The sequence below is a fragment of the Solea solea genome, chromosome 13, assembly GCF_958295425.1.
Source record: "Solea solea chromosome 13, fSolSol10.1, whole genome shotgun sequence".
In the NCBI taxonomy this organism is placed as follows: Eukaryota; Metazoa; Chordata; class Actinopteri; order Pleuronectiformes; family Soleidae; genus Solea; species Solea solea.
In genome coordinates this window covers 3,387,901-3,405,040 of record NC_081146.1, presented here as the reverse complement: position 1 = coordinate 3,405,040, position 17,140 = coordinate 3,387,901, and the positions used below count along the sequence as shown (strand labels likewise).

General features: G+C 38.5%; 3 protein-coding genes across 3 annotated transcripts in view; 2 read left to right on the top strand and 1 right to left on the bottom strand.

Annotated features, from left to right (window-relative positions):
• Positions 1–3,910, top strand: part of lin28aa (lin-28 homolog Aa) — a 17,895-nt gene extending 13,985 nt beyond the window's left edge. The window contains exon 4 of the mRNA XM_058648896.1: positions 1–3,910. This exon is cut by the window's left edge and continues 754 nt beyond it. The gene's annotated coding sequence lies outside the window, so the exon portion shown is untranslated.
• Positions 3,911–5,563: 1,653 nt separating this feature from the next.
• mecr (mitochondrial trans-2-enoyl-CoA reductase) lies at positions 5,564–10,338 on the top strand. Its single transcript, XM_058648242.1, has 10 exons — positions 5,564–5,852; positions 6,620–6,717; positions 6,961–7,092; positions 7,628–7,771; positions 8,198–8,300; positions 8,482–8,584; positions 9,203–9,276; positions 9,366–9,426; positions 9,518–9,590; positions 9,684–10,338. Exons 1-10 carry the CDS (start codon positions 5,668–5,670, stop codon positions 9,845–9,847), a joined length of 1,137 nt encoding a protein of 378 aa, XP_058504225.1. The 5' UTR covers positions 5,564–5,667; the 3' UTR covers positions 9,848–10,338.
• Positions 10,339–11,182: 844 nt separating this feature from the next.
• Positions 11,183–16,403, bottom strand: smpdl3b (sphingomyelin phosphodiesterase acid like 3B). The gene is made up of 8 exons (XM_058648240.1): positions 16,320–16,403; positions 15,993–16,206; positions 14,682–14,779; positions 13,428–13,571; positions 13,169–13,338; positions 12,740–12,920; positions 11,645–11,778; positions 11,183–11,555 (listed from the first exon to the last, which is right to left on the bottom strand). Exons 1-8 carry the CDS (start codon positions 16,378–16,380, stop codon positions 11,193–11,195), a joined length of 1,365 nt encoding a protein of 454 aa, XP_058504223.1. The 5' UTR covers positions 16,381–16,403; the 3' UTR covers positions 11,183–11,192.
• Between the last annotated feature and the right edge of the window lie 737 nt (positions 16,404–17,140).

Below are 17,140 nucleotides of genomic sequence, written 5' to 3'. Positions count from 1 at the left end.
TCGCATGGGAAGTGGGAGGGTTTGTGAAAACACATGGGATGGGTTTGAGGGTTATAGCTATTGGCAACTGTCAATATTGCAATTGACCATCCAGTTTTCCTGGGGCCGAAATGAATGTCAGACTAGAAGTGGTTTCCAGCTTTTGGTCAGGTTTATTTCTTTCTTCTTTTTTCTTTTTAAATGTCATTTCATTCTTTTCACCCAGCATTGTGCTGGCTGTCTAAAGGTGCACTGTCTACCTCATTGGTGCAAGTTTGGTCTGCGGTGAAAAAGTGTCACTCTAGCCACTGATGGTGAACCAAATATTCTCAGAAAACAGTTTTGGAGATTGAAAACTGGACTGGGATTATATCAAATCCTTTTTGCACTACAGTATTGACACAGGACTGCTGTTATTTGTGATTATACCTCCTTAAAGAGTGATTTAACCCGACCTGATTATTCAGTTGTTGCCGCATTAGTGGAACTTCTCAGGGTCACCTGGCTCAGTGATTCAGTTGCTGTGTGAAGCTGGACGGAATATCAGATTGTCTGTTTTTAAAAGTAACAGAAACTTTGAGCCACAGGCCACAGGTGGAGGACAAATGGGTTTTTGAAAGTTTTTCGACTGATTGAGTATACTGCGATCGCATCGCACTAGGTCATGTGCTCCTCAGAGACCAAGATTTAAGTTAGATTTAAAAGTTGTTTTCAGACATGAATTTCAGAGAAGGTCTGGAGAATTGGATTTGATTCAGAAGCTGACCACAGGAAATGTCTTCTGTGGACATTCTCCAGAGAATATGGAAACTTCAGTGCATGTCTGAGGCAGCTTAGAGATGGTTAAGATTTATTTTAAGCATGGTTGTATTAGCAGAGATATTAACACATTAATCAGCACTGACTTTGCTGAGAACATTTCTATAAAACAGCCTGAGACTCTCACAAAATAGATTTTAACCCAGCAAATGAAATCTGTACATGTTTAAATCTATGATTTCTTAAATGTGTTGGGCAATTTATCTTGCAATACAAGTTTGTATACCGCTCACTCCCCACACCAAAATCCATAGAGAAAATCAGTGTATATCACTTTAATGTTTGAAATTCTTTGCTCATATTTACCTCAATGGCACAAACTTACCAAATAAGACAGCGGGAGGCCAGAAGCTCCTGTGTCGCCATGAGCCACAAATGCTGATTTCCTCTATGGGCTTTGGTGCAGTAGAGTAGGTGGTTTATAAACTACAGTTTCCAGTCAGAAATAGTCTAATTGTGAGATAAAGAGCCAAAGACATTGAAGACAAAAGCAGGCATAGATTTTATTTCATGAGCCTTTTGCTCATGAGTGGTTAAAATCTGTTTGACCTTCCGACCCCGCTGGCAGCCATCTTATCAGTGAGAGCTAGTGTTGATGATGTGTCAATACCTCCTGTAACCTCACTTTAAAGACCTATCCTATGAGTCTCAAGCATCAAATGGAACAATTCAGTATGGTGTTAAATTACTCTTTAACCTTTCTCTGAGCTTGACCCCTCGTCGTCTTTCTGTCGGTGGTATATTCTCATTTGATTGGCTGCTGTTTTATAATGACCTCAACATGGATTTGATAGAATTCCAGTCAAACGTGACACTACACCCTAAACACGTACAACATAACCTTTAATAAGATACTTGACCTGGACTGAGATAGTGAGAGGTCCAGCTAGCTCACCTCTTGATACTTGAATAAAATGAGGCAGAATCAGACGTGATGTTTGCCAGTGGGAAGGCTGGTGTTTTTGTTTATATCCTGTGCGGTCCATTTCTAGGTAGTTATTTAAGACATTACCTCCCTGTGACCCTTAGTAGGGTCATAGTTCAGGAACACCAAGCCCGCACGGAGGGGCATGTAGAACTAGCTAGCTAATCAGCTTTTTACTCCCATTTTACAGGAGACGCTGATGAGACTTTTACACCCAATTAATATATAATGTAAAGTTATTCTAAAGCCTTTTTTTAAAAAAGAAAAACATACTACTTATTTATTTTCATCCAAGAGTGCTGCAGCTTCTCCTGCTCCCGTCGAAGCCTCTCAGCAACTAACGTTTGATTAGACGTCAGAAAACTGTCAAACGTCAATAACATGACTTGAGAATATATTTGGGTAACACATTTTTTGATATTTGTTTCTTGGTACTTGTATTACTTTGTACATGTGCTTGATTAATCATTGTCTTTAATAATTCAGAGCATTATGAATACCGTGTAACACAGATATTGCAATACAAGAGTAACAGTATACTGTACAGGTACAGAGTATTATGAGAGCTGATTTAAACTGTGAGTTTCTTTTATTCGTTTTTTTGCATTTTATGATTATTTTTTTTCTGTTTTGTGCACAATGAGTCTTTCAAAAGAGAGGCACATTGTCATTGCTATCTATGCCAAAGCCAATGCAATGTTACTCTGCACTAATCACGTGTAAGATGCATTCATTTCTTTTTTTTTTTACATATATATATTCAGTTTAAGGTTTTTTGAATATAGGTTTCATATTTTATATTATATTTTTTTAGATTTTCATATGCCACATACATTCAGTTGCTGGTTGGAAGAAAAAAAAAAGGAATGTATCTCCACTCTTAGTCTCATCTCAGGAAATGTCGATCTGAAAACTCAGGGAATACTTCAGATTGACTGCAAAGAGTAGAGGAGTGGTTGTTCAGGACAAAGTTGGGTTTTTTTTTTGCTTATCACCGTGATGTGAAACACAGGACAAGACCGAGGCAGTGAAAATGGGTTTGGTAGCGTTTGTTTTTCAATGTCTTAAAAAAAAATGAGTATACGATGATAAAACATTGAGAATTCAAAGCGTTTTTGACTCAACTTTTCATGCACACGCTGTATGATGATGTGATGATCTTTATTTTTTTTTCTCCTCTCTGACATAACATGCCATGATATGATGTGAAGAAAATGTTCCACTATTGTTGTATTTTTTCCTCTATAATCGTTGTAGATGGGGCTGTAGTAGAATATTGTTAAAGGGATTGGGGCTAGTAGTATATAACCTGGGGTTGTCTCATCCCAACACATGGCCGATACTTGGTGTTTCAGACTATCAATGCCTTCGACAAAAAGAATGTGTCATTAGCACTCAAATCGTCTGCTTTGAAGTAGTTTATAGGGATTTTCCAAGTTTGAAAGTCGCATCTGGGAAACACTGTTGTGACAATTCCACTCAGGATATGAAAGGACAGAAAGATTGTTACTGTGTTAAAATGCCATGATTAGAATACATAGTTTAATTGTCTGCATTTTTGCTTTACACTTCCTTTTCTTTCCGTTGAAAAGAGGGTCATTCAGATCACTTTCCATGATCTACCTCATCTGTCAAACTCTTAACGTGATTCTTGCACCCACTATTGAAGCAAAGGTTGAATGAAAGTGTTGTAATGTTTGCAATAATCTGCTGGACTTCCATGTTTACAAGCTCTAATTTGAAAACTGAGTCTATGACAGATGTTGTGATGGCACCAACCCTGTTTGACCCCTCAGTGGTGTGTTGTTGTGATTTTTTTTTTGGTTGTTAGATGAGTTAAATATATCTTGAAAAAAAAAATCTAAGGATCTGTTTAAAACTGTGCTCTCAGGAAAACAGGTACATCTTGTTTGTGACCATCAGCCATTTGATTTGTGGTATTGTGTCCTATCAGGTAAATGATTAGAGCTATACTTCCAAAAAAAAAATGTAAAAAGAAATGTGCATTTATTACTGGTGAATATTATCAGCGTTTACTGCCGTGATCCTACAAGTATCTCCATCTCAGGCAATTTGATGGCTGTAGTTTGTCAATGATGAGCAGCATGTAGGCTTTTCAAAGTATTACTGTGATTATGTTTCTATGTGTAAAGATCTGCTCCATTTCCTAATAAATGTCGATATTCATGTGTGCTTTTCATTTGTGGTTATTAACATTTCCAAGGTCAATAAACACTTCAGTGTTCTATATATAGTATACAAGTTTATAAAATAAATACTACCAATATATACATTCTATAGAAACACTTACTTATACTTAAATACTTCCATCCTTGTCATTGTACACCTTAATTTGAAATAAAGTCAGTGCCATGATAAATAGGGAGAGAGACTGCAATACATGCTTTGATATTGTGTAACATTCTCTACATAAACAAACCTTACAAACAACGATCAATAATTTGAGTTACAGATTATCAGTAAAGTCAGTTCTTTACAATTGTAATATGGCGTGACTGCAGACAATAGACATTGAGGATTTCTCTTCTCAGTTCTCCATCTTCCAACAGGGCAACAGTGGTTTACACATTACAGAAATTATTCCGCTAAACTCTGGTTTGTCCATTCGGGCTCCCGTAGACACATGGTGGCAGCCTCCATAAAATAAGCCCCTTGCTTAAGGCTACACAAACAAGACATGTTTTATTTTAGAGCTTAGAATACCTAAATAAACTTACTAATAGGTAGTATATTATTGCCTACCAATAAACCCTCCTTTAAGTCGCACACTGAACCTGAGGAGGGCAGCCTTTGCCGCGTATGCCGTGTATGGGACCGAGGTGGAGAGGACAGACAGCTACAGATTCCTGGGACTGCAGGTTACATCTGACCTGAGCTGGGCTTGTAACACCACAGCCACAGTGAAAAAAGCCCAGCAAAGAATGTACTTCATCAGGCTGCTCAGGAAAGCTGGACTGAACCACCGCCCTCTCACCCTGGCCTACAGAGGACTGATAGAGAGCATCCTCACCACAGGCATCACTGTCTGGTACGGAAACACCACACAGGCAGAGCGTCATAAAGACTGCGGAGAGGATTATTGGGACAAAACTTCCTACCATGGACTCCATGTATACGCAGCGTTGTAGGAAAAGAGCAGAGCGAATCAGCAGAGACTCACTCTCTGCTCAAACACAAACGCTGCAAGTACAACCTGAGGCACAACAGAGTGGACAGCATTATAACACACAGAACTCGCTTTTTTAACCACTGAACTCTCTGTAAAATAACTACACTACCTCACCTTAACCATGTGCAATATTCTGTGCAATATTCCTCTCCCTGATAAATGTGCAATACATCCCAGTGCAATACTGCAATTCATATGTGTATGTGCATGTATATCTATGTATATGTGCATGTATATATGTATATGTATGTGTATGTATGTGTACTGTATATATATATATATATATGTATATATGTATACGTATATATATATATATATATATATATACATAAAAGGGTGTTGTATATCTGTATATTTTTATTTTTATTGTTTCTACTTCTACATCTACATTTTCTTAATATTTTTTATACTCTGTGTAGATTTTAATTTGAGGTCTACTTTTATACTTTTATATTTATACTTAAGTTTGTGTTTCTGTCTTCTAAAACTGACTCGTAGAACCCGCACAAGATTTCCAATGTGTCTGGACTATCTGTTTTAAGCACAAATGGCAAATAAAAACCTTGAAACCTTGTATATTTCAGTAGAAGTACTGCTTTTCTCCACAAGGGACGCTGTTCTTTGTTTACGTTTTTAATTGACGAAACCTCTGTCCAACATGGCCGCCCTGTGAGGAGGACTCTGGCTGTACGAGCACTGTCACGGCTCACTGTCGTTATTTCTCGTTTTTAATTGACCGAAGTCCTGCGTGGAAATGCGGCTGCCACTTCTCAGAGTGTGTTCCAGGAGCCGGACGACCTTCACCGCTGCTCTGTTAAAGCTAACGAGGCTAAGCGACAATGCTAACGCGTGTCACTTCACTCATTCAGCTGGACCTCGCGCACAAACATGCAAAGCACTTGTGTACAGTAAACACGGAGACCCGGCTCAAGTCGTTCAGTAAGAGCGTTGTTTAAATCATATTTAAATTAACGTTTCACTACGTAGCTGTAGTCAACATGTAACTTGTTTCCATATAGTAAATATAGGGCGGTTCTGTCCTGTCACTGGAGTTGGGTGGTCAACCACACGCACGTGGGTTATATGAACCACTTCCTCTCCATTATATCAGTATTTTCTCTTATTAGAGTGAAATATATTGTTCGAAATCACACGTGAGAACGCATTAGTGTCACAGCTGAGTGTCTTATCCAGGAGTGTGGCGTCTTCTTCGTACTGTATTGTAGGGTACCACATGTCTGAAAATTCTCATTACTGCCACCTGCAGACAAACTGGACATATTATTATTGCTTTTTCCAAGTATTTTCTAACACTTAACAGTTACCTTATTGATGGATGTCCGTTTGAATTAAGTGCATTTTTAGTCTAAGAAAATAATTGATTAAACTATAATGTAAAAATTGACAAATGGTCCCAGTACCCAAGGCAGCCTATACTGTGAGAAGACCAATGATAAAGTAAATGTACAGTGTCATAAAATAAAATAAAAAAATAAAGAACTGTGTAAACTATATATTTAATTGTTTTGCAAACTGATGAATATCGTAATGCATTGTTTTTCCTATTAATACATTCATATTATTACCTTGAATAATGTGGTGCATTGGTGTGTTTGCTTTAAAACAATAACATTGTTTATTTTTTTCTTTGTTGAGATACATAATTCATTTTTATGTCAGATAAAGAGAATCTTTCTTGTCACCAGATTAGAGGATATAGATCTGCCTCCTATAGGTGCAAAGGATGTCCTAGTTAAAATGTTGGCAGCTCCTATCAACCCATCTGACATCAACATGATACAAGGTAAACAGTTGGATAAATTCCCAGTTTTACAAGTTTTTCCATATGTGGTTATGCTGTACATATGTTATTTTAAATGCCCTTCTTGGGGAAGGCATTTGAAATGAGTAGTGCTTACAAATCATGTGATACGTCACATCTTATAGATGTAACCTAATTTAAACATTCATACAAACAGGTGAGAAAGAGAACATTGAACAGTCCTTTTTTTACAGAAAGTCCTTTATCTAAACAGTGTTTTTTCAGGTACGTATGCCATCCTGCCTGACCTCCCGGCTGTTGGGGGCAACGAAGGTGTGGCTGAAGTCATAGAGGTGGGCAGCCAGGTGAACTCCCTCAAAACTGGAGACTGGGTCATTCCAAAAGATGCTGGTCTAGGTAAATCACAGCTTGAAATTCCCAATGTCCCCCTCTGAACCTTTAAGCCCCAAACCCTCATGGACTTGATGTCACCTGTTAAGTGTCTGGAGTGTGAGAAGCTCCAAATGTTACAAACACAGTGAGACAACACTTTCTGTTTCATACCTTGATAATGCCAAAAAGTTGGTTATTGTGTTGAGTTTTAGACTTTTTATCAACTTCCTTACAGTCTCAATGAGGGGTTATTTAAATACAAATGATCTTTTAGTGCATTGATTAATAAACTTAAGAACATAATAACATATACAGGTTTTTGTCTTGTAATGTCAACAACAGTGTCGGTCAATTCTATGTTCAGTTTTTTGAGTCTGCAAAGATAAACATGCAAAGTGGCCACAAAGTGCTTAAAATGACCACTAGAGGGCCCTCACACACTAAATGATTTCACTAAGCCAGTGAGTCTGTGAGGGTGGGTGGACATTGGGACACGGCCTGAGAGAAGAAGGGCACAGTAATGTCTCACAACATGACGTTTGTGTCTTTGTGTGAGCAGGGACATGGAGGACAGAGGCAGTGCTATCAGAAGAAGATGTCATCTCCCTACCAAATAACATTCCCTTGTTGTCTGCTGCCACACTGGGGGTGAACCCGTGCACTGCCTTCAGGATGCTCTCTGATTTTGAAGATCTTAAACCAGGTAAACAGGTCCAGACAGATGAGGAATCCATTTTTTTTTTTACTATTGGTGTCTTGTTTGAAGGAACTGTTGAATAAAACAACTCTAAACAGGGATGGCTCAGGGTTATTAAGTGTGGTTGTTTGAGGTACTGTTACATGTAAACTGCTGACTCCCTGCACAAAAGTCCATAGAGAAAATCAGCTATTTTACATCACAGCAAACAGGAGTTGCTGAATCACTGCTGCCTCCATCAGTGAGTGCAAATGTGTTCCAAGAGACACAAACGTATCTAAAAAGCAGCAGTAGATCATCAACTCATGTGTCCACAAACGCTAAAACACTGATTTTCTCAATTGACTTTGGTGCAGCAGAGTGTGGGGGGTAATTTATGGCTTCAAATGTCTTTCACGTAGGAATCTCTGTGTTCATCTGTGGTGTTTTCAGGCGACACCGTGATCCAGAATGCAGCCAACAGTGGAGTGGGACAGGCAGTCATACAGATTGCTGCTGCAAGAGGAGTAAACACAATCAATGTCATCCGAGACAGGTTAACAACACTAAATGTGTAAAGACACTTGAGCAACTGGTTGGGTCTGGTTATGAATTTGTCCCTGGCCATTAAGTAGTAGTGTTTTTTTTTCTCTTAGGGTAACGCACAGAAAGAGTTTTTTGTATGGGTGTGTTTGATTTTATGACTATAATGAAGATTCTCTTCTTCCCTTTCAAAGGCCAGAGTTCACACATCTCAGTGATAGGTTGAAGGCCATTGGAGCAACTCATGTGATCAAAGAAGAGGCGCTGAGGCGGCCTGAGATCAAGGAACTGTTCAAGGTCTGTGGGTCTGAAGTTTGCCGGTTTTTTGAAGTGTGGTTGTATGAGGTTCTGGCACATATTCAGCACGGACTCTGTCCCTGGCTCTCCCACTGTGCCGGGAACCAGCTCGCTCCCATGAAAAAAGGATTTTAATCTATGATATTGTAAGAGTATGTCTGCAGCTTTATTTCGCTCTTAGACTTTTCTTTTTGCAACGGGACACTGAATTTTTTGTTGCCTTGTAAAACCCGTCCCTGAACCAAGGTCCACTGAGAAAAGTGGCGTTTTTTTAAAGCTTTTGGTCCACCGCTGCCTCCACCAGTGAGTTCAAACATGCAATTAAGTAATTTAAGTATATGAATACTTAAATGACTTAAATGACTTAAAATACTCAGGTTTACCTCAGTGAAACAAATCTTCCAATTGAGGCAGCAGTAAATCAAAAGCTTTCAAGACTCTTCAAGCTTATTAAGATATTATAGTTAAACAGATATAGATTTCATTACAGGAGCCTGTTGTTAGTGTCTATGTGTACAGCCACATGTCAAAGTAACCTAAACTATCACTTTAAATATATTATCATGTGAGTTTGTCTGTCGGTGTAAGATTCTCAATGCGTTGTGTTTTATTTTACAGACATGTCCAAAGCCAAAACTGGCATTAAATGGAGTCGGAGGCAAGAGTGCAACAGAACTGCTTCGTCATCTTCAGTGAGAACGCTGACTAATCTTTATTAAACATCATAATATAATTGTACTGCAGAAAAAAAACTAATGATTAAATGTCTTTTTTTTCCCAGAATTGGAGGCTCCATGGTGACGTATGGTGGGATGGCCAAACAGCCAGTTACTGTCCCCGTGGTAAGATGCATCCTCCTCAGTCCTTTATCATCACATTTCACTGAGACATTATTACTTACTGTTAACCTTTGTCCACTCAAACGCTCTCCAGAGTGCTCTCATTTTTAAGGATGTTAAGGTCCGGGGATTTTGGGTCACACAGTGGAAGAGAGACCACACAAGTGGTGGGTCAGCATGTCTTTTGTCATAGATCAAGATACTCAAATTATTCTTTTTAAACGAAATTTTACGGGCCATTCTCCTCACTGTCCCCTCAGATGAAGGTGTGTTCAGAGCCATGCTGGATGAACTGTGCTCCCTCATCAAGCAGGGAAAGATGACCGCTCCAATCTGCACCAAATTCAGTCTCCAAGACTACAGCAAAGCTCTTGAAGCAGCGACGATGCCCTTTACTTCAGCTAAACAGGTTCTAATCATGTGAACTTACTGAACTACACTGTCAAGTCCACAGTGTGTGAACATAAGGGTTATTTATGGATCTAATACACTGCTTACGCACATCAATACTCAATAAATATGTCATCACAACAAGTTCAAAGTCCCATTTAAAATCCTCTGGTTTACTGGCAGTAATCAAAAACTCATTACATCTTCTTAGAGTCAGACGAGATAACAGCTTAATCTTTAATGTGAGTAACAGATTACATAGCATTTAAGTGACATGGACATGAATAAGTTAATTGTTCAAGATTTATTGTTTTTTAATTGCTGATATTATCATTTAACCATAGACTTATCACAAGTGATTGACTGGAAATGAAGTGTATTTAAGGTGAAGAGCCCGCACTAGACTCTAAAGCCAAAGGTTGTGTTTTCCTGCTTAACTTCTCGTTAATAACTCATTCAAACTTGATCATAAGGTATTGTTGAGGTTTTTTTTTTTTTCACCCCTTGCGACACAAACCAGCTTGAGACACAGCGGATGATCCTTCGCTGCCAGCGAAGACACATATTTTGGCCTCCTAACAAAAAGTTCACATCATGAAATCTAAGCCTGCTTATCTCAAGCTTACAATATGGCCACACCTTTATCTTCCGATGAGTCAGCCTTTTTACAACTGGAAACTGAAGTTTGTAAACCACTTCCTCTTCCACACCAGAGTCTATTGAGACTTGTTTGGTCAATTTGTGTCACTTAGGTAAAGTTAAGAGCGTGTTGTTCGTATTTTGTACCCCATGTAAAGCAATGGACGTTACTAAATGAGCTTTAGGTTCAGAATGATTTGATTATCACAGATCAAAGGAAGCGCAATACGAATTCTAGGTTATTTATTTAGTTGCATATGCCACACAGCAAACATCACCAGCTGACTCTAACCTCATCGAGGAAGCAGCTACGACACACCATGTGTGAACAACAGAAGTGCCAAACACTGCATATGATTAATGGAATTAGAAAAACAAATGCGTTCACGCCGGACCCTTACTTAATCACGATTAACATGCTAAGGCTTCAAATATCCAATTCATGTACAACACATTTGAACAGGCTAAGCAGTGGATCATTGACTTAAGATGTGGTAGATTCTATAATCTATAATCTACCTTTGGTTAAGTGGCTTAAATCAGTTTTCATATTTCACTGACCGAAAACCTCAAGATGGTTCCCAGAGCAGGGAGAGTGCACAGCACTGTCACTGCTGACACTGTGTCAGTACCTGTGTCAGTACCTGTGTCAGTACCTCGTACAACACTTCAATAACATGAACTATCATCTTAACAAATATTTACATGTTCACAATTTACACGACGGTGATGGATGAGGATTATCGACTGGACAACACCAGACTAAGCACCACAGAGAGGACTGGCAGAAACCCACCATAAATGGCAGCTGCCCCTTCTTTTGCCAGGCAGTGCTCATACCTGGTGTAGTCTACCTCTCTGGCTGCACACACATGGTCAACACGGCAGTCACTGTCGCACTCTGACAGGTCATAGCTGACAGAGTTGTACTCGTAGTATTTCTGTAAGTAGCAATGGTCTTCAGCGATGCGCTCCAGGACCTGGTGCATGGAAGCCGGGGAGGCGTCTGGTACTCTGTAGCTCTCTGTGAGGCGATACTCCTTCTCCCAGCGCCCTCGGGCCATATTAGCGTACGTCAGATTCAGGTAATATGTCACCACATCCTGAGTGTGTTCAAAAATAAAAATCGCTGTTATACATCAAGAGGTTGCTCATATCTTGGCATAGAAATCACAGTCTGCCATTGACTTACTTTGACTAGAAGTGTTTTTGTGTCATATTCAAAGACACGAATCCCAGGATTGTTTGCTCCATCCACCACTCCAGGAAGTGTCGTTTTCCACGGGGTGACCCCTGGGCTGAGGAACATCGTACTGATAGGAGAGCCTGTATAAGTGAAAGAAAACCTACTGATTGGCAACTGTATATATATATATATATATATATATATATATATATATATATATATATATATATATGAATGTATATATATGTATATGAATGTGTATATATGTATATATACATATATGTATGTATGTATGTATACATATATATGTATATGTATATATATACATATATGTGTATATGTATGTATATATATATACACACATATGTATGTATATATAAATATGTATATATATGTATATATATATATATATAAAAACCTTGAACACTTCATTATGTGAGAAAAGAAAAATCATGTGCCTGTCCACACGTCTGTCTCTCACCGTCTCAGCTGATCATCTTCTAAATAAGTCTGTTTCTTCTCTTAACTCGTAACCTTTGCAGTGTATTGCTTTGCTGTGTTTTCTGAGATATGGCAGCTAACCACACTCTGCTCTCACTGTTTCTGTCACGTACAGTACATATAATTGTCTCTGTGTTTAATTGTAGACCTTGAGTTTAAATAGAAGGTTCAGGTTTCTGTATGAGTTACTGACTCACAGCTTTAGACATGACTGAAAACATGAATGCCAGCATTTAAAAAACAAAAGGAAAAAGAAAAAAGGTTCACACAATACACCTATAGCCGCTTATGATATCTTAAAACATGTTCTCCACTTTGTCTCGCTGTTAAACAGCCTTTTCTGACTGTAAAATGTAAATGTTTATAAATCGTGTGCCAATGTCCACAGAGAAATGTGGCGTTTTAAGCTCACAAGAACAGTTCACTTGTAATTAACCTTGACCCATGTCTTTATACGCTGTGTCGGGTCCTTACCTTTGATGTTTAAGGAGGTTTGTTAACCCAGGGGATTTCAGACGGTCATGTTAACATCTGGGCTCTAATGCCATAGCAGGTGAAGGTTATGTGGTTTAAAGACGTGTCTTAAAAGTATGACTTTACCCTCTGAACTGTAGAACATGCGAAAACTGTCAGTATGGTGATGGCCAAAGAACTGCCCGAGGATGACGGAATGATGCCTCTGAATTAAATCCACGTATTTCTGGTTGAATTTAGGCACAAACCACGGCTTACTCCTCTTCTTCTCAAAGAACCCTGGAGGGACATGGCCAATTATGTAGACCTGGTGATGAAAGTCAGTTATTTAAAAAAACATCACAGAGAGAGCTTAACATAAAGGTCACTCTGTTTAACACCCTCTTTTTCCACAATTACTCATATTAAGCATAAAAAAAGAGGAAGTAACTGCTTATTATGAGTTCTACTGTTCTCTATAATTCACACCTAACAGCCATTAATGCTAGTGGAAGTTCCCAACACGTATTTCTGAGTATGAATCTGCCAGAGTCATCGATAGACGAGGTGCTTTACCTTCTCCTTGTTTTTAGCAGCCTCTGTGAGAACATGGTCGGCCCAGCTAAACTGGCTCGCTGGATCGTCCAAGCCCACGTTCAACTTGTTTTGGTCATAATAGAGGTTCGTGTTGAGGACCAGCATCCTGAGACCGGGTTGACCCAGCAGCCTCTCTGTGTAATACCCACCTACAGTACAGAGGGGACATTGCAGCAAACATATTCGGACGTGTGCTCACAAACGACTCACACGGAAGAGTAAATGTTAGTGGTTTAACCTTTTTTAAATGTCTCCTGGGACGGAAGCTCCAACCAGTCCTTCCACATTTGGGCTGTTTGGCTGTAGATGATGTTGGGGCCTGCAGGCAGCTGGTTCTTCGGGTGGTAATCGTGGTTTCCCAGGGCAGAGTACACTTTAGTGCCTGAGAATGACATCGATGTTTAAAAAACATGGTGACGACAACATCACATTTATACCAACATTATGTGTGATGGGGAAAATGACCGGATTGATTTCAGCCATGATATAATCTGGACTTTAAAGGCACTGTATGTAAGAAATGAAGGCTGGAGGCAATCCCAGCTGATCATAACGGTGAAGCTGATCACAAGTGGACAACATTCAGGTTCAGTGATGCATCCTGAATGTGTCTTCGGAATCAGTAAGCATGTAGCCACATTCAGGGATTAGCAGTATTTCATACTAAAACATTAAATACATACTTCTCAATCCTTTTTAAAAGGTTTAGTGCTATCGTTTACAACTTGTACAAAGTGCTTCATGCACATTCAAAATTAGAACATGTTGATCATGTCATAATTATTGCCTTCGAAGTAGCTTAATTGATTTGGATATGATTCTATTGAATGGTAATATGATGTTACATTTAAATATTAAATTCATTTTATTTTGATACATGCTCTGGCAGCTGTATTTTGTAGTTGGGTATTTAGCATTTTACTTTAAAATCCATTTTCATGTATTTTTGCCCATGTGTGGCCACTTTCTCTTGCATGTGTGAACACAATCTGTCCTGGGGGTGCAGTAAAGACTGCTTCCGCAGTTTGTGTCCTCTGACCCGCTGCAGTTTCACACTATTTTTACATGTGTCAGGGCCCATATGTTCACTTTTTTGCAGCCATCTATATTATCAATAATCACTTTCTTTTTTTCTAATGGTTACAATCTCATGTCATGTGACAGCAGAGCTTTGATTCGCTGAGTGTTGTGGCATCTATGGGAAGCTAATTCCAAATAAACCCTAAAGTCTCATAGATTTCATTTTCAGTGTGATACGCATGCTTCACATGTTTCACAGTCTGGATGGTTTCATGTTTTACAAAAATGTCCCACTTCCATTTTTTCCATTTTTAAAAGTAAGTCAACAAACACTGTGAAAGCCAACCAAGGATTGTGGCTGTTGCTGATGCTAACTTGACTCTGACCATTATTGATACAAGTGAATCAGTCAATGCTCAAACAGTGGCATTCATTTTCATCTCTGATGTCCAATAAATCTGCACACACTTACGTGGAAAGACGTGTTTGATGACGTGTGTGAGGTTGCTGATAATGTCCAGTACGGCATCTTCCCCTAAGTCCTCATTGGGTACATGTGGGGTGTCATCTCTGAGAAGCCAAACACAGTTTGTTCATAGTTTGCCTTTGTTGTATTTTATTAAAGGATTAAATTCTACAAAAGACATTATAGAAATGTTGTGCACGGTCCAAGCTATGATCCTAGTGTAAGACATCTCATAAAACAGGTATGAATGAAAGGTGGACTTGGGACTTAACTCAAACTAGCCATGGGACGACACAGTCAATTGTGATTCACAATATTATAGCAATAACTAAAAGTATTCTTAAACGTAGACAGGTTACAGATAAAGGGGAAAGTTGAACTTCTGTCTACAAAATATTAAAGTAAAGTAAAATGTTAAAACATGTCACTAACCTAAAAATAATTTATGTACCAAGTACCGTAACAAACACATGTAACTTAATTTACAAAAAAGAAAAAGTCTTTATTTAAAAGTCTTAATTTACAAGATTAAAGTCGTAAATTTACAAGAATAAAGTCATAAATTAATGAGATTATAGTCGTAAATTTATGAGATTAAAGTTGTAAATTTACGAGAATAAAGTCGTAATAATCTAACCTGTCGTTTTAGAAAAGTAGAGCAAGAAAACACATCTTTTCTGCAGAAAACACCAGACAGACTTTGTGGAGGGGGAAATAGCTTTAACTGGTCCACTGCAGCGTTTGTAAAACCTAATCTAAACTACAATTCCACAAAATGCTCCACAGCCCTCATTTTAACAACTCTCCTCTTCTAAAACAACAGGTTAGAATATAGCGACCTTGTTCTCGTAAATGTACGACTTTATTCTCATAAATGTACAGTATGACTTTATTCTTGAAGTCTGTGAAAACAGTTTTTTCTCAATGTGGCCCTAATACTCCGTCACAAGTACTGTGACAAAGTTACAAAAAATTACGCTAACAAGTACCGTAGCAAAAACATGAAACTTAAGTTACAAAGAATAACTTATGCTGCTAAAAACAATTTTTTTTACCAAACATAATAATAACAAAAACATGTAATTAAATTTACCAGTTGTACTTTGTTGTAAAAAAAAAAAAATGAATAGAGATTTTATGACTATGGTGGTTGAAATCCCTCTTAATAAATCCAAGGACAGAATGTGTCCTTGGATTGTCCTTTTCAAGTCTCTCATATGAGTCATATTGCGATCAATTCACTGTGTCTTATTTCCGCAATGCACAATACAATAATTTTTGTTTAATTAAGTTTCTGATTTATTTACAGGTACATACCCTGTCCACACGATGAAGTCTGGGTCAGGTAGAATATCTTTCATTGCATAGACAGAAGAGTTGATGAGGTGCCAAGGTGAGTCACATTCATAGTCTCCAAACTGTCCTGCGTTGGGTGCAGGTCGTTTACCACTCGATGCACATACAAGTTCAGGAGCATTGGTCAGTGTGTACGTTGGATCCCAGTGCAGATCTGTGATGTGCCAGAAGTTTCCTGGATAAAAACAATGTTGTATTGCACACAGGAAGGTGCAGTAACAGGAGTATTTTTAGAAACATTTAAAAAAGCGGGGTGATTACTTGGGTATATTTGGCTTCTGTACTTACCCGACAGTGGCTGGACTTCTTTGAGCAGCAGGTAGCACAGGAGCAGCTTCACTGCCAACATGCTGAACGCTTTAAAGAAAGCAAACAGCCGTCAAAAGTCAAGCCGAGGTTTGAGAGGTAAGTCCATTAAGGGCAAAGCAAGATAAGATACAGATCTTTATGACTCATCACAGGCCTGAATTATCCTTTACCCATGTGTTTATATGTGAGGGTATTCTCTCAGCTCTCTCACCTTCTATATTTTCAGATATAAAACAGCCTGCTGTTGCTTATTGTGGGCCACACCACACCTGTAATGAAGAAATCAAAATGAAAAGGAGAATTGTTTATATTAACATCTGAGTTCTAATGTACAGTAGTAGCTGTATTGTAACACAACTGGTACGAGGATGAAGGAAATCAAACTATTTATAGGCTCCAAATTTGAGAAGACTATAAAAAGGCTTCAGACGCCATCTCCAACCCTCCACAACTATTTTTATTTAGGCTAAAGATAAAACCAGAGCTCCAACTTTTTTACAGGCAACTGCAGTTACATTTTACACATTAAGCATTGAATGAATCTCTATTATTCACACAAATCAGACACATTTTAAAGATTACACGTATTGGATTTCTTTGGTGAATATATCTGTATCTGTGTGTGTGTGTGTACTGTACACCAACAAGGGGTGTATGCTGCTTTCAGGCAATTCTCGTCGATTCTGTATAATATTGTAATATTTATAGGTTGTTCGTGAAGGGACTTAATGTTTTTACTCTAACGTTACAAGGACTATAATACTTCTACTCCCAGTTGTTTTTTAACTGAACAAAAATAA

Bases quoted from the DNA above. Each gene is read 5' to 3' on its own strand.
- mecr (XM_058648242.1), top strand. From the start codon at position 5,668: ATGCGGCTGCCACTTCTCAGAGTGTGTTCCAGGAGCCGGACGACCTTC. The intron at 6,718-6,960 runs GTAAACAGTTGG...GTGTTTTTTCAG, and splicing joins TGACATCAACATGATACAAG to GTACGTATGCCATCCTGCCT. The intron at 8,585-9,202 runs GTCTGTGGGTCT...TTTATTTTACAG, and splicing joins AGATCAAGGAACTGTTCAAG to ACATGTCCAAAGCCAAAACT.
- smpdl3b (XM_058648240.1), bottom strand. From the start codon at position 16,380: ATGTTGGCAGTGAAGCTGCTCCTGTGCTACCTGCTGCTCAAAGAAGTC. The intron at 13,572-14,681 runs GTAAGTGTGTGC...TGTCATTCTCAG, and splicing joins CATCAAACACGTCTTTCCAC to GCACTAAAGTGTACTCTGCC. The intron at 11,556-11,644 runs GTAAGTCAATGG...GAACACACTCAG, and splicing joins CAAAAACACTTCTAGTCAAA to GATGTGGTGACATATTACCT.